The sequence below is a fragment of the Colossoma macropomum genome, unplaced genomic scaffold (genome assembly GCF_904425465.1).
Source record: "Colossoma macropomum unplaced genomic scaffold, Colossoma_macropomum, whole genome shotgun sequence".
NCBI classification, from domain to species: Eukaryota; Metazoa; Chordata; class Actinopteri; order Characiformes; family Serrasalmidae; genus Colossoma; species Colossoma macropomum.
This window is the reverse complement of record NW_023494788.1, coordinates 22552303-22569103: the sequence shown is the minus strand read 5'-3', so window position 1 is coordinate 22569103 and position 16801 is coordinate 22552303. Positions and strand designations below refer to the sequence as shown.

Sequence of the window (16801 nt, the reverse complement as noted above, 5' to 3'; positions counted from 1 at the left end):
CCAACTCAATCTGTGCAGTTCTAAAGTGCTAGGCTGCCTGAGAAGTCATGAGTTATTAATTTTGTTTTATTTTGTTTTGGTATACTAATAAAAAATAATTAATACTTATTTAATTGCATTGTAAGTTCTGCAGTAAATTACAATTACATGTTATTTACATTCTTAAGTTACTAGTTCACATCTGCACATCTGTCTATTTCCATATTAAGTTCTTATGTTTCAGTGTTAAGTAATGACAAAAATAATGCATAAATAAAGGATATTTTTCTTTTTGCAAAACAAAACTATATGCTGTTTATCATACCCAGATCATAACATTTTTTTTTCATTTCAGACTGACTGAATCTGTAATTTCTCTGCTTGTTTCAATGAACAGCTGATAAATAATCAAACAAAATGTAAGAAGAGTTATGGGCACACACACCACAGGAGAACTAGGAGAGTTAAATATATTTGTCAGTGCTCAGTTAAATAATAGTGACCCTAAAAACTAAACAAAAAATGTGATAGCTATTAAAAAGTAGAGTATTCTGTTGTATTGTAATTTTGTGATGCCTGTTCCACACTGAAGCCCAGAGAACACCAACCCAATGTTACGCAGTGGACACTAACAAACCCAAAGGTTGGGTTGGTGACTATATACAGTATGCAAGACTTTAAGCAACCCTGATCAAATTACACATTTTGTTGATTTTCTAAGCAAAAAGAGCTTAAGACCACTTCTGTGTGGAACCGAAATATGACGTTTTTCTCGACACTATTATTTATTTACTGAATTTAACCTGCTGGGAAAAAAGCAAATTCAACAAATTGTGTAATTTGACCAGAAGAGTCCAAACTTCCATATAACTGTATTTGTGAGTTTTTGGAGTCTACAGAATGATCTTTGCTTATTTACACAGTTCTAGAATGTGCTCTGCACATTGTTCTAGATTGTTTAAATATTTGGGATTTTTTATGACACTGTTCTAGAATTTTCTCATCCGATTCTCACTGCTCTAGAACGTCATTGACCCATTAATACTGTTCTAGATTGTTATCGACCCCTTTACACTGCTGTAGAATGTATTGACCCCTTCACACTGCTCTAGAATGTTATTGACCCCTTTACACTGCTCTAGAATGTCATTGACCTATTCTCACTGCTCTAGAATGTTATTGACCCCTTTACACTGCTCTAGAATGTTATTGACCTATTCTCACTGCTCTAGAATGTTATTGACCTATTCTCACTGCTCTAGAATGTTATTGACCCTTTACACTGCTCTAGAATGTTATTGACCTATTCTCACTGCTCTAGAATGTTATTGACCCCTTTACACTGCTCTAGAATGTCATTGACCTATTCTCACTGCTCTAGAATGTTATTGACCCCTTTACACTGCTCTGGAATGTTATTGACCTATTCACACTGCTCTAGAATGTTATTGACCTATTCTCACTGCTCTAGAATGTTATTGACCTATTCTCACTACTCTAGAATGTTATTGACCCCTTCACACTGCTCTAGAATGCTCTCAGTTCATTGACACTCTTCCAGGATGTTATAGCCCTATTCCCAGTGTCCTAGGATGTTTTCATCCTTTTCATGCTGTTCTAGAATATTCTCACCCCATTTACACTGTTCTAGAAAATTCTAACTCCATGCACACTGTTCTAGAATATTCAGATTCTATTCACACTGTTCTAGAATATTCAGATTCTATTCACACTGTTCTAGAATATTCAGATTCCATTCACACTGTTCTAGAATGTTCTCAATGTTCTCATTTCTAGAAATTCTAACTCTGTTCACAGATATTCTCGAATGTTCTCAGGCTGTTCACAGTGGAGAAGAGGTTCATGTTGCTGACTCTTTCTTCTCGTTTTTCAGAATGCTGGAGGACGACCTGAAGATCAGCAGTGATGAAGATGACAGTGAACAGGTGAGCTTTACTTTATCAAACGAAAGATCTCACCTGCAGCACACTGACCAGTAAAAACTACTGACTAGTAAAACAGATCAGCAGTTTCTGAGCGTGGACACATATTCAGAGTGGAATTTGCACCACTGAGGGATTATTATTTATTATTATTTATTATTTTGTTATTTATCAGAGTGATGATAAAAGATGTGTGAAGCGTATTCATGTGTTTGGTTGTTTAAAATACACCGTAAAACATGTTTTGTCGGTTCAGTCCAAAGAAATCAGTTCCTATGGTAACGAGGAAATTGACTAGTTTTATTAGATTATAAAAAAATACTTTGAATTAACCATTGTTGCAATCTCTTTTTTCAGTTCGAGTAAAACGAGTTCAGTTGCTTGTTAACAAGGAAGTAAATGTTTTAGGTTGAACTAAAGAGTCATTTTTAAAAAAGTAGGTAGTTTGTGACAAAAACACAATGTTAGATTATACATTACATCATTAAAGGAGATTCAAATGCATAAATAGCTGTCTTTTCATTAAAGGGTTAAATGTCATCAGTGAGGAAATGATGTACAGAAAAGATATTAACCAACTTATGCCAGAGATATATTAAACAGTCTGAGAGTTTTTGTACTGAAAGTTGCAAAAATAGTTCGTAACCCTGTAAAACACATGCAAAAAAGTTTGTTTCTGTGATGTTATCTGCTCTTTTCTGTTAAAAACATAGTTTCTGAATGGTGTTTTTGTATTTATTTGTAATGTAAAGACTATGACCCAGCAAAATGAGAATGAGTTTGTGTTATAATACATAAAAATTAATCGATTTTTGTTCACTTTTAGAACATGCAAAGCAGTAATAGGAATGTAAATCACACATCTGTTGCACTTTATCATTGCTGATTAACCCCTTAAATGGCCAGGAACCCCTGGTGGGCCCATCACATTACTACACACTTGTGTAAAAGAATAACTCAGACAGTTTGCATTGTAATCCATGTAATTACTAAATAATAACCCTTAGTATGTAGTGGGCTTGGGATGGGTTTTGACAGTGTTAAACAAAACAACAAGTGCATACTGATGTGATCTGTGCTCTGAATAAATTTGCATACTCACTAAATCTATAAATTAATCTTGCACTAAAACTCAATAAATCACTGTACATCCAGCAATGCAGTACAGTACAGCACAATCCAGTGCACCTTTTACACAGTGATAGAAAACACTGTAACACACAGAAGGCTCTGTTTCTGCATGATGGTGCACTTTACTATAGTCTGTGCGGACATGCATGCACCAGCAGATTTAAACGAGTTTAAAGGAACATCCCTGTCTCTGAATGGATCATCAGCGAGACACGTGGTTCAATAGGGTTCAATAGAGTTAGTCTCATCCTAGCACGTCTAAGTCAGTCAGAGTAGAGTAACATGAAAAACCTGTTGAAAAGAAGTGGAGATTGCTGATTCTAATGTATAAAGAGATTAATATTCTCCTTTATTATCTATGGAGAAACTGAGCTCTGTCTTAGTTGCCCAGTATAGTTTTTTCATTGCATATGTTTTTCTATTGTTTGTGTGTAGAACTAATGAGGGGACTTTCTCATGGAACCATGCAAATGAGCACAGCATCACATTCTCACACTGTTAGCGCCTCCATACAACAGAACAAATCCTTAATCATCACACACACACACTCAGGGATATATATAAACATGCCACCTCTCCTTGCTCGCACATTATAAATACGAACATACTGTAGTACAGTGGCAGAACTCATACATACTCACAGTGTATACAGTATTCATGCTGACATCTCTACATGCAGTACACATGCACTCTCCCACGCTCAGAGGCAACACATGTGCACCTTCACACACATACACGGCAGTTTGTGGGCCACACTGGGCCAGCATGGCAGTAACTGGAGTGGAGGAGGGATAATGAACATGTTTCACACTGAGCGAGTGTGAGGGGGTGGACTAGGAGAAACCAGCAGCAGTAATTTTGCTTCTCCCTCCTAGTTACCCACATAGAACCAGATCCAAAGCAATTAACCTCTCTCTCTATTTCTCTCTCTCTCTTTCTCTCTCTCTCTCTCTCTTTCTCTCTCTCTCTTTGCCTCGTATTACTACTCTATTACACTAGACCACAGATACAGTCCTATATAATTTATCCGACAAAATACAGAACAAGAGACTATCTACCGTATAAGGAGTTCCTTAAGGCCTTTTTTAATTGTGTCTTGCTAGTGACCCATGGCCTTCTCTTTGGGCTTCACTTTTTTTTAGCTTGGTTAATTGGATTTATGGGTAAGCACTTCAGTTAACACAATAATCAACATTACTGAGCATCAGCTGTACTTTTCCCATAGTGCCAACTCTGTGAAACAAGTAGCTTGGAAAAATGTTAGTTTTTCACAGTTTCACCCCTAAATTAGAGCTTTATTCAGGCCTGAATTATGGTCCGGACCTGAATACAGTGGGAGAATGTCTGACCAATCAGACTTGTATTTGTACTGGGACTCGTCTTGGTCTCGGCCACAAGTCCCACCAAATTTGCTTGCATTTCAAGCAACATTTAAGCAACTTGGGTTAAACTGGATGATAGCAAACTAGAGCTGAGCTTCAGCAGCTTTAGTTTATCTCATGGCAGATAGAGCTGAGCTCTAGTATTGTAATTTGATTGAAATGTACACCATTTTGTATAAAGACGTTGGGCAATCCATTTAGATGTGATGAACCACGGTGAGAAATAAGCTTCAAACTGTTCTGGCCCCCCACCTCTCAAAGTTCATTTGTTTTGCCGCTGTTAAACTGTCCTCCTGGTATCGTTCTACTGTATGCAAGTAAGTAAGGATCAGAAGACATAATTTTCATGCCAAACCTGAAAAACAAGGATTACTTTAAGCAGCCAAGTAAACTAATTGACTTCATTAACACAGAAACAGATAGGCTGTTAATCACATTCGTCATGATATTTCATAAGACAGGCTTTGGCTGCATTCATTCAGAGTGGGCATTGAATGCCAAGAAACTTTTAATGCAAATCACATTTGTGTTTGTAAGTGGAAGAGAAGGTTTATTATAATTTGAATTTGATTATTATGTTGATTTGATAAGTGTTTTTTGGACATACCATAAAATCCTCCCCTTTTCAGAAATTTGTGCTGGAAGAAGATTAAGACTAACTAAAGGAGGACTCAGGGTTTTTTGGGGGTTTCAGTCTCGCTTTCACTTGGACTCGGTCTTGACTTGAATCTCAGCTAGTTATGGTCCTGGACTCGTCTTAGAGTCAACAAAGGTGGTCTTGACTACAGCCCCATTTCCTGGCGTGGTCCTTGTGAAAACTCAGTGCTCAAATCTAAACAGTACGAGTGGGTGACGCCAGCATACCACTTTAATACCAAGGTATTAAAGGTTGAAGGGTGAAATAAAACAAGGAGAAAACTAAAGCAGGGGGAAATATAATTTTAAATTTATTAATGATGAGCGGTGAAAAAACCCAAACGTGACATTTAACCCTGAGCAAGTCTGTCAGATTGTTGGAGAATGATGTCTGAATCTGACTAAACCTGACATGAACAATATTTCAAGCTCTACCCTGAATACAATCAAAATTTGTTGTCCAAACTTTGCTACTTAGTTTTGCACTAAAGCTGTACAGCTAATAAAGCTAACAGATAAAGGTAGCTTATGGCCACTGATTAGCTCTGTACACGCTGTATGCCTAAATCATCACATATTCAAAACACGTCTTACTCATGTAACACATCTAGACGTGGTATAGTGTAGTGGGTAATACTGCTTCTCTCCATGCAACACGCTGGGGTTCGAGCCCCACCCACGCCACACCAGTAAGTGTCTTTGGGCAAGACTCCTAATACTTCATTGGCCTAGCTCTGAAACGTGATAAAACTGTGTCTGCTTTTTTTATGTATAACAGTACTGCTATTAACAAACAGGGTTGGGATGTAACGGAATACATGTGTTGCCAATATTTATTCAGAATACAAAAAGTATCTGTATTCAGTCAAATTTACAATTTCTAAAGGCAGTATTCAGAATACACTTACTTTTTACATTTTTAGGATAATACTTTTAGAATACTTACCCACTGAATAATATAAAAAACTTACAATCTTCAAAAGAAACACCATCAATACTGAAGAGGACCTCAGTGAACTGCTTCGTAACAAACACTGAAGTTCCTACTAAAGTCTGAGTTGACTGATAAACCAATGTCATGAACCAGTTATGAATCTCAGTGTTACTGAGCCCTTTTTAAAGGAATGATCAAACCAATAATCTTCTCAGTAGTGAACTTGTTTGCAAGTGATAACTAAGTGTAGCATCAGTGTTATACTGGACTATTTCGGGGGATAATTAGAGCAGCAGTGGGCATGAACACGGCAGTGAAGGAGAAAAAAAAAGTTCAGGGTTTTTTTTTTTTAATGAGAAGAATTTTTTTGAAAAAGATTTTCATCAAATGTAACAACCAGTAACAGTGAGGAACAGTATGAATAATTTTCCATTTGCCTCACCAAGATATATTACAAATGTATTCTAAATGTATTTTGAACAAGTTACTTTTTATGTTTGTTTATTGTATTAAAAAAACTGAGTAGATTTCAGAGAGTGTAGTCAGTAATTAGCCTTCACTGCTTTTTCACAGTATTTTGCCCAACTGTGTCTGCAAAATGGACTAAAGTATATGGCTAAAAACAGTAGCAGCAGCCTGAATTTTGTCTATTCTGTTGACCGTCAACAAAATGTTTTCCAAGCCATTTCACACTGAGGGGCAGTGGGATTACAGTGAGGCCTCACAGATACAGAAACACTTCCAAACTCTCAGATCAGCGGCATATTTACGACTCCCGGCTTACTTATTAATCATTTAACGTCTCTCTCCGTCCCCCTGATTGAAAAGGATACTAGTGAGACTGATCGCCAGAGAAGAGCCAGGAGTACTAATGGCATTTTTACAAGGGGGTATTGAAGTTCAATGACATCATTTGTTAAGGGATGGAAAGGATAATGGGGGTTTGGGCGTTCAGGTCTGACAAGGCGGGAGGCTTTTAATTCGATGTGAAAAATTCCGTATAATCAAAACCTAATCCTCCAACCCAAGTGCAGCCTGATTGCAGGCTGATTTAAAAAAAAAAGCAGTGGGAAGCAAAGCGACGCTGATGGTGGAATGTACTGTTTGGCGTAAAGTGGAGAATACAGAGCATTGCAGGGCAGTGCGTCCAGAGCAGGGGTCTTAAACTTCATAAGAAGCTCGTATCTCAGAAACTTCATAAAAAATGGAAAAAACACACTTTTAAATTCTGTTTATACATTGAGCTGCAAGATACAGTTAGGTGTTCATATCAAAGTTCTGACTGATATAAACTGTACTTTTGTACTTTAACTCAAGTCAAAACGTGTAGATATTCAACCACATTTAACTGACTTGGACTTTAGACTAAAATTCTTTTGTGTTTGAACGATTTTTGTATTAATTAAATAAATGATTGAACATTTTGTTTTGTCACTACCAAAACATTTGGAACACTACTAAAACTTTAATGAATGTTTCAGTAATGACTCTCTTGGTTTTGACAGTTTAGCTAATTTTGCATGTAACTCAAGAATGCTAGCCAGTACATGACTAGCAAACACAGTTTTAAGCAGCTGTGCACATAAACTTATAATAAGTTTCATTAAAACACAAACAGTTGTAAAAAGTTTAGTTGGTGACAATTTGTAATGTTACTCGCTGATTTTCAGAATTTTGGGACACATTTACTTCTAAACAGTGGGGTCTAACTGCTCACCATGTGGCCATGAGGGACAGTCACACTTCACATAGGGGCGTGGCTAAATTAAGGCTCCGCCTATGGACTAAAGCTCTGCGTTTCGGTAGTGACATGAAAATGTGTGATAGCAAGTTTTGTTTTTAATTTAGATTTTCTTACTATTTTTTTTTATGTATCTAAATGTTTTCGTCTTAGGCTGGATATTTTTGGTTGTTGGACTATTCTCAGTCCAGCAGTGACACTGAGATGTTTAAAAACTACAGCAGCACTGCTGGGTCTGATCCACTCAGACCAGCGCAACACACACTAACACACCACCACCACGTCAGTGTTACTGCAGTGCTGAGAATGATCCGCCACCCAAATAGTACCTGCTCTGTGAGGGTCCATGGGGGTCCTGACCACTGAAGAACAGGGTAAAAGGGGGCCTAACAAAGTATGCAGAGAAACAGATGGACTACAGTCTGTAACTGTAGAACTACAAAGTGCACCTATATAGTAAGTGGAGCTGATAAAATGGACAATGAGCGTAGTTATGCCTGATCGGTGTATATTGAAATGAAAAAGATAAATAATGATTTTGTATATAGATTATTCCTATCCCTAATTAATGGTACAAAATCTAAATATAATACTTATATTATAAATATCTAAGGTCTGCATTTTGAACTGATTTGGTAGAATGGTCCATATAGAACTAGTTTAGTTTAAGGCCTTTTAGGTCAATACAGTAGTATCATTTATTCAATAAAACATCATACAATATTCATAAATACTCAAATATTGCTTTATAAGTAAAAGCATTAATACTGACATATGAATTACCAAGTGCCTGTGTAGGTAGCCTTCAGATAAAATGTTAGTTTGTTTTTCCTTGCAACCCTTTTGTTATTTAATTTGTTTTAGATTCAAATGAAAAATTTCCTTATAAATGATAATTTGGTATATAGATTACTCCAATTTCATTTAACAATATAAGACCAAAATATAATACTTTATCGTAAATATAAGGTCAGCAGTTTGAACTAGTTTGGTAGAATGGTTCTTATGGAACTGATAAATGATGTAAGGCCTCTGCTTGTAAGTATAATTATTCAGAAATGATGTTTCATAACTGTGTTATAAATGTCCGTCACTTTAGTTTAAGGCCTCTTATGTCAATATAATGTCATTTTTTTATAAAACATCATTCATAAATGCTCAAATATTGCTTTATAAGTAAAATCATCAATACTTATGCATGTGTTACGAAGTGCTCATGTAGGTAGCCGTCAGATAAAATGTTACTGTTTGTTTTTTCTTGCCACCCTTTTGTTATTTGTTTTGTTCAGTCTTCTGCGTGACTATTTGTCATCGGTCTCGAATCATTTAGAATTGACTGTCATTTCTGTTTTGGTAATTATGTATTATCCTCCCTTTTGTTAGGAGTTGAATATTTCACTGCTGTCATTCATCGTGCTGTGAATGGCTTCAGCTCGGTGTTGATTTCACTGTGCTAAAATGCTTTGTCACGCCGGCTTTTTCAGAAGCCTAATGTGATCCGGAGCAGAATAGTGGCACCCACTCCTTTTTCCCCTGCAGCATGATAAGTGCTTCCTGCTTCCCTCAAGCAGAACCCCTGTGACAAATGCCCAAAAGCTACATCACATACACATACAGAGTGGAGGCAGCCCTGCTGTTTATCGCAGTTAGCAAGCATGTGTGCGCGAGTGCGTGCGCGAGCATGTGTGTGTGTGCGACCATGTGCGTGCATCCACGTGCTTGTGTGTGCGTGTGTGTCTCTACACATGCCGCGCTATTCCTGCTGCCCCCAACTGGGTTGCCTAGCAACGCTGGAATGTGTGCAGCTTGGAAGGAGCCCAAATTCCCCACAGAGCAGGAAGCAGCAATAAGAGCCTCTCTGACAAATGATCTGAGCTGTTTCATCTAATACACTGTGAAGATCACTGGCTCCTCTCTCTGAATGATAAATGGACTGTATACAGATCAATGGCCACAGCAATGAGGCTGGGCCGCACGTCTGTGCCCGCGCCGGCGGCCCAGGTAGCACCAGCTGACCGCTCCGTTCACATACGGCTCGGATATCTCAATTCATCGCCATTTAGCCCAACAGATCTGTTCCTGAATGTACTTCAATGGAAGACCCTTCTCTGTCCTGCGTCTTTGTGTTAGGAAATGAGTACAAACTGGAGATGTAGCTGAATACAAGCGCATTAGTCAAAGGAACCGATAATGGACCAGATTCATAAAACTCACTGGTGAGGCCACACAAAATGTGCGTAATTAACTCCTATTCATAAAGTCATCGTGATTAGCTCATGGGTTCCTCTTTCACCTTTGCAGTATTTTAATGTGTGTCCAAAGAAAAGGCCAAAATGGACGATAATGAGGTAATACATATTAAGGACCAGTGCTTATTGAGGCTGTTTCGGTCCTGAATTGGACATGCTACTTCAAAGAAAGCCAAAAATCTCATAATCAGAGCTGGAGGTTCAAAGAAAAGAGATAGATGTACCATTTTGTTGTTTTTTAACATTGGGAAACATTTGATGAACAACCGTGGAACGTATTAATGTGTTTATTAGTGCGGGGCCTTCAATTCGGGTAGTAAATATCAAAGCCTGGTCGAAAACGCAGATAAAAAACATAAAAATGCTCATTTCTGCTAGCGTCCCAACGGGATTCTACTAGTCTGTTAGCACTAAGCTAATGACAGTTCACATTAACTTCTTTGGCTATTCTACATTAAACACAGACCTTTGAAGCTTATAAAAAAATTCCATGTTTTATTCGAAGCTTGAAAAAGACGTTAAACATGTTTTACAGCGACTCCTTTAGTAGAGAGTCCTGGCACAGAGCTGCCGCTGCTGTTTTCCAGTTCTATCATCTGACTGAAACGGACTGGTCACTGGACAGGCCACTATTTATACTCGCAATGAGTGACTTATCTAGAACCTCCTAAAGGCCTAGAGTGGTCCCACCCACTGGAAAGCAAAATGTGATTGATTCCGCTGTCAGTTCCTAATTAGCTCATGAAGGCCAAATTAATGGGGGAGGTTGCTTGGCTGTTACCCAGATAACACTGAGAAAAAAAATCCTTATTGGATCGTTTTCCTTTGGCCATTTTTAGAGTTTAATTATTTTTATTTTCAACCTAAATTTGACAATGAAATGGGAATATTGAGAGTTTAAATGCAACAAGCATGAAGATTATATTAAATAAAAAATCACCTGAAAATTATCAACATATTTGTGTTTTTTATTATTTCACATTAATCTTCAGGCTTTCTCTGGAGGTCTAGAATAGTCTAAGGGTTACCCGCTCTCAATGTATAATATGTAAGATCTTCCATCCACTGTCTACAACAGCAGCAAGACAAAAAACGTCCATTTCTATGCATGACAAAACCTACCTGGTTGCAAGTTGATGACAGTTCTTCTTTTAAATCAAATTAAATCGATGTATCTCAGTCCAAAAGTTTGAACACGTTCAGTCAAATGACATGTTCTGATGTTTTCATATTAAGTGAAACACACCTAAATATGGCATTTCTCTGCAAAATGTAGTGCACAGTTTCTATTTGCTATAACTTTGGCATAGGTCACATTTTATGTTATAACATATGTGCAGTGCATTAAAAGTGTGCAGAGAGAATGTGTACTTATTTTCACCAAGGGCATCCATTTTTTGTGAGCATATATACGCTTGTTTATGAACTAATCATTTTGAATGAAGTAAATGAGTTGAACCAAACTTAATTATTTATGTTTTAAATGAAATTGTGCTTTTTTCATGGAGTCATCTTTGCTGTTATGTTGCTTGGAAATGATAAGCTTCTATTAACCACCTACAGTTTGTTTATTGGTTAGTTTATTGCAGCTATTATTTATAAGTAATCAATTATTTATTGAGCATTAGTGTATTTTATCATATTTTGTCACTGTGTTATCAGTTCACATGCAACAGCCCCTTTAACCGTGGTAAAATCATGGTAATGTCCGGTCTTTTGTGACCCACTGCTTAGTGTGCTCTTGAATTTATATTTCTTACAGCAAAAGTTTGTGGAAATCTGAGGTCAGCTTTCTGCCCATGTGCTCCTACAGCTGCAGTTCAGAGTGGGTGCACATACATGATTTGATGGTAACTTTTACATGTGGCCAAATATGTTAGAGGAGATGATTCAATCCACATCGGCCTCTTACTGCAGCAATTTACCATCAGACTAGATCAGGTGTTGTGCTTTGTGGGGCAGTGTTCTGTTTTGAATCGCTAATGGAATATGCAAATGAGGGAACGAGCGGTAATGCCACATATCCTGCAAAAAGTAAAACGGGCCTGTAAAATGTGCTGCTGCAACATTATTCGCTCCTTATGTCGCAGTAAATTTGAAGGTGTTCCTTATAAATCTTCAGTCATTTTCTGTCTGGTCCAACAGACACGGAACATGCACTGTGTGTAGAGCATCACTTCCCTGTCAGGATCTCAACTCGGACCCTTTCAGACAGAAGAAACGTTTAGATTGCGTAGTGTTGTCATTCTTATTATTGCATATTGTTGCCTCAGGGTAACAAACCCACATTCTTCAAATAAATAAAATGCTTTACTTGGTAAATATATAATGGCCACTAAATGATAGAGCGACTAGGTAAAAGCATTTTATTAGTTTATTAAAACTTGTACTTTCCATATAACCCTTTTATTGTCAGTAAATATGTGTCATGCTATTGTAACTGATGAATGTGGGTTTGTGGCCCTGAGGCACCATAATACAATAAAGGGTTAACTTTAAAAGCTCCAGTGTTCATGCAAAAGAAATTAAACTCTTAACAAAACAAAAATCATACATGCATCACAATAAATGTTATTAATTATAATATTAATACAAAAATAAAAAAGTGAACATATGAATATTTATTATGTTTACATTTTCATCCATAGATAATAAATGAGCTCCATTCAAACCCCAGGCTTATTACATGCTAACACTTGTTTTCCAGTAATTACATGGAAAACAATGCAATCTAGTTATTTTTAAAGGGGACTTTGACCTATTTTTCAAAATTACAGACACTTGAAACATTTAATGCCCTTTAAAGCTCCAACACAGAAAGTTATTACACAAAATCGTTATGATTGCGCTGCACGATGCACACGACATTGTTTTATGATAGTTTTAACAGACGTTTTTGGCTTAAAACATATTTTAATCTACTCCTGCCAGAGAGATACATGCAAAACTCAGAATATATTTGTAGGTTTACTGCTTATTTTGAAAAGTAAATGAGATTAATATATTTTTGTTTTATATATTGTGACCCCTGGTTCCTATCACCTCCACTGTAAAGACATCTAAGTCAATAACTTTCTCTACAATTCTCATGAAAACACTCTAAATGAGTATCTTTACATCACAATGATTAAATTGTACAGGAGTTATTAAGGTATAAGAATGAGGAATGGAAGCCTTGACCTGCTGACAGCTCCTGACCATTTCTGAGGTTAAAAAACATAACAAAAAAATACAGATAGAGATATTCTGAGCCCTAAACAGACACAGAGACAGATCGGGGCATTGTGTTACACTCCTAGCAGTCTGACTGAGAACTGACTGACTTGTGCTGGAGTCTGTGAAGTGATTTCACATCTTCTTCTTCTTTTTTGGTCACACCTCCACCACCCACACTGGAGGATAACACCTCAGTTTCTTCCAATTTGCATTTCATTCATAATAGTGCATGTATAATGTGGAATATTGCAGGTAGAGGTGAAGCTTCGCACTCACCCGTCAACCCCCGCCAATCCCACCCATCTAGGTTTTTTTTAAATTTCTTTGTTTCTTTTTTATGTTGAGGATGGGGAATTTGCAAAGAACTCAGAGAGAACTCACAATGTGCCAGCTGTTGTTTTACAGCTGTGTTTTATTTCTAAACCAGAAAATACTTGAACGAAATTTCAGGACTGTGCGTCAGTCACACCCATGATTTCATTTTTAAGTTATTTATTTTTCAGTGTCAGAAAAAAAGCAGAAACATATTTAACAGATATTTTTTTCAGGAGGCTTTTACTGCCTTCTCATTCACTTTAGATTCATTTACAGCTTTGGCGTCATTCTGGACACGTCTGAAACATCTTAATGTGTGTTTTTCAGATTCCTAGCTTGCCTGTAAAGTTGCACAGGTCTAGCATTACTTTATACATCGACCTGCAACCTACAGTACTGTGCAAAAGCCAGACGCCACCCTTTCCAGTCAAAACGGCTCTTAAGCATGTTATTCATTATTCTGTCCCAGAAAAAAAAGAACAAAATATATATTTAACAGAAAATTATACAAAAGCCTCAACAAGTAAATATAATATCAGTATTAAGTGTGTCCAGTGTTTGTGTTATTACAGCTTCCATTCTTTTTCTTGCTTTCAATTTCTCTAAGAAATCTGCAGAGATATTTTTCCACACCTCCAAAGTTCAGTCTTAGAAGTTGTTTGCATTTTCTGCTTCTTATAATCCAAATAATCCCAAACACATTCAGTGATGTTGAGGTCTGGACTCTGGAGTGGTCAGTTTATTGTTCTGAGAACACCAGCAGCTTTTCTTTTCAACTCCTTTTCTCAGTGAGGTTCTTCTTGAACAGCTACACATCCTTTCAGACCCATAGCGCTGAGTCGTCTTCTCACAGTGGAAGGATGGACAGAAACACCAGTGGATGTTTTCAGATCTGAAGCAGCTTGATTTTCTCCTCTCTCTCAAAGATGAAAGCTTTAAGTGCAGTTTATCTGTAATCTCCACAAAAAAGCTCCTTAACCTGTACTTAATGCCATATTGATCAGAAAAAAGTAGGTAATAAGGGTTTTTTTGCACACTGCTATGCATACAGTGCTGTCTGTAAATAATAGACTGTTGCACAGTTCTCAGTGTTTTGACTCTAGTCACCAGCACAGTGGATTACATATTCAATTCCTGAATATCAATACAATTCAGGGGTTGTACATCAATATTGATTGAACCATAAATCAGTAACAGGCCTTTTTATTCTATACATCACCCATCACCCATTTAGGGATTTTTTCGCTGTTGTCGGAGGAAAAGCTTGCATCTCCAAAATGGTAACTTTACAGGAGAAGAAAGAAACCTACTTTACTTTTAATGTAAGTCAATGGAGCCAGACTTTTTTCCAAATCATTTTAGGTCATTTCTTTTAGTCCATTCTTCATGAAATGTACATATAATGTAAAGGTGTTACAGGTATTTTCAAATTATGTCAAAAACTGAAAAACGTCAAAAATGGAGATATGAGGTTTTCTTCCGACAAACAGTGATTTGTAACTGGACAAATTAAAATGTTCCTAAATAAAATGTTTAGTGATTTGTAGCAAAACCTGGCTGTAAAATGCCTGGAAAACTGTCACTGTCCAGTTACTTTCAGACAACATTTCTCATATTGTACTTTGAATGTTAATGTTGAATTGATTAGAAATGTTTTATTTCTACTTATAAACCCACAAAAAGATCATACTCTACAAAATGCACAAATACTTTCTGAAATACACATGACTGGCCACCTATAAGAATTTAAAAACTCTGCTAGGATAAATTCCACATGCCCGAAAATTCCTTTTCTTAGCCTGGAGCCAGCATTGATCTACTGTAGCTGCTCAAGCTTCAGTGCACCCCCTAACTATTCTCCACTGTGAGTTCAAAAAGAAAGCAGCAGGCTGTGGGGAGCCTACACACATACATTTGGGCTTCGGTCTATAGTGATCATACAGTACAAGTCTTTTGATCCTTCAGCACTTGCGCTTCTTGAGTTTTCTCCAGTGATCCTCTCTGTCCTTCATTACGGTTTGTCTAACTGAAGTTGTGTTTCTTTCACAGGCTGCAGAGAAACCCAAGGCCAGGAGCGCACCTCCAAAGTAAGTGACTGTTCAGCCAGATTCTCTTAGCCGTGCACCCTGCTGAGGGAGTATTAGGAAAATCTGGAAATCTGCAGGAGGAATCGTCCTGCCGGGACTTTTTCCATTGCTGGAGTATTGTGAAGTATGGGGTGTTTTTCAGAGGATTGAGTGCTGGAGATGGTGGTCTTTAAAGAGAGAAGAGCAGAGCTGGATTTGCACTTCAGTACCTGCATTAGATTCTGTATGCAGTACAGGGTGTGACACGTATTCTTCATACGTTTTCCTCTGTATGAGTGGGTTTTGTGTATGTAGTGATCTGATAGTTTTACAACCTCAAAACTTCTCTCAACCCAGTCAAGGTCTTCCATTTGTTAGTGTGGCTTAGAGCAAAGTGTGACTGACTGTGCAATATAAAAATGACTTTACAGTGAAATGATTTGACCTTTTTTTTCAAGTTTTCTTCATTTTTATAATTCACAGTAAGTCATACTGTGTCCTCAACCACATCAACAAGTCTTAATGACCTCAACGAAGGCCCGCAGGCAGTGTGAGTGGGTTGAGAGAAGTTTTGGGGATGTATTCGAGAAAATGTTTTTGGTGACTATTGACTACTAGTGTTTGTTAGCATCGCTAGCTTTGTAGCTCTAGTTTCAAGCTAAATAAGCAAAATTTGGAGACCAAACATGCTTTGGATGGTTGATTACTTCTGGATGAAGTGAGAAATAGTATTAAATTTGATATTTCGCCAAACCATTCCTTTATGTTATCACATACCAGCGATGAAAACATGCTCATTTGTCTTCTATACATATAGAGAGGTAGGTGTCTTCAAAAGGCACTACAGTTCAAAAGAATCAATGTTTTCAACAATATAAAACCTAATTGGTTTCAGATAAATATATAAAACGAATTTAGAATGCTAATCCTGTGCAGTTTTATTAAAATACTAAATAATTCGTTAAGAAATGATAATACGATAATATGATAATAATAATGAGTAATATGATAGTAAACAGTATATTATAATCCATTGAGCTTACTGTCCCTTCTTCATAGAGGCCACCCTGAATGGTTAGTTAAGGTAAAAGGTGATAAGATAAGCTGTATATCACACTGTGAGGAAACCTGAGAAACTTCTCCACCATCTAGTGGAGAAGCCTTCCTGCAGGTAGCTCCTATCAGGAGCACATTAAATCTCCAGCCTTT

General features: G+C 37.2%; 1 protein-coding gene across 1 annotated transcript in view; it reads left to right on the top strand.

Moving 5' to 3' along the window:
* The window catches only part of aff2 (AF4/FMR2 family, member 2), a 307511-nt gene that overhangs the window by 208106 nt on the left and 82604 nt on the right, over positions 1–16801 (top strand). Inside the window, exons 8-9 of the mRNA XM_036568862.1 lie at positions 1874–1925; positions 15576–15613. Coding sequence (XP_036424755.1) covers positions 1874–1925; positions 15576–15613 — 90 coding nt within the window. The remainder of the gene's footprint in view (positions 1–1873; positions 1926–15575; positions 15614–16801) is intronic.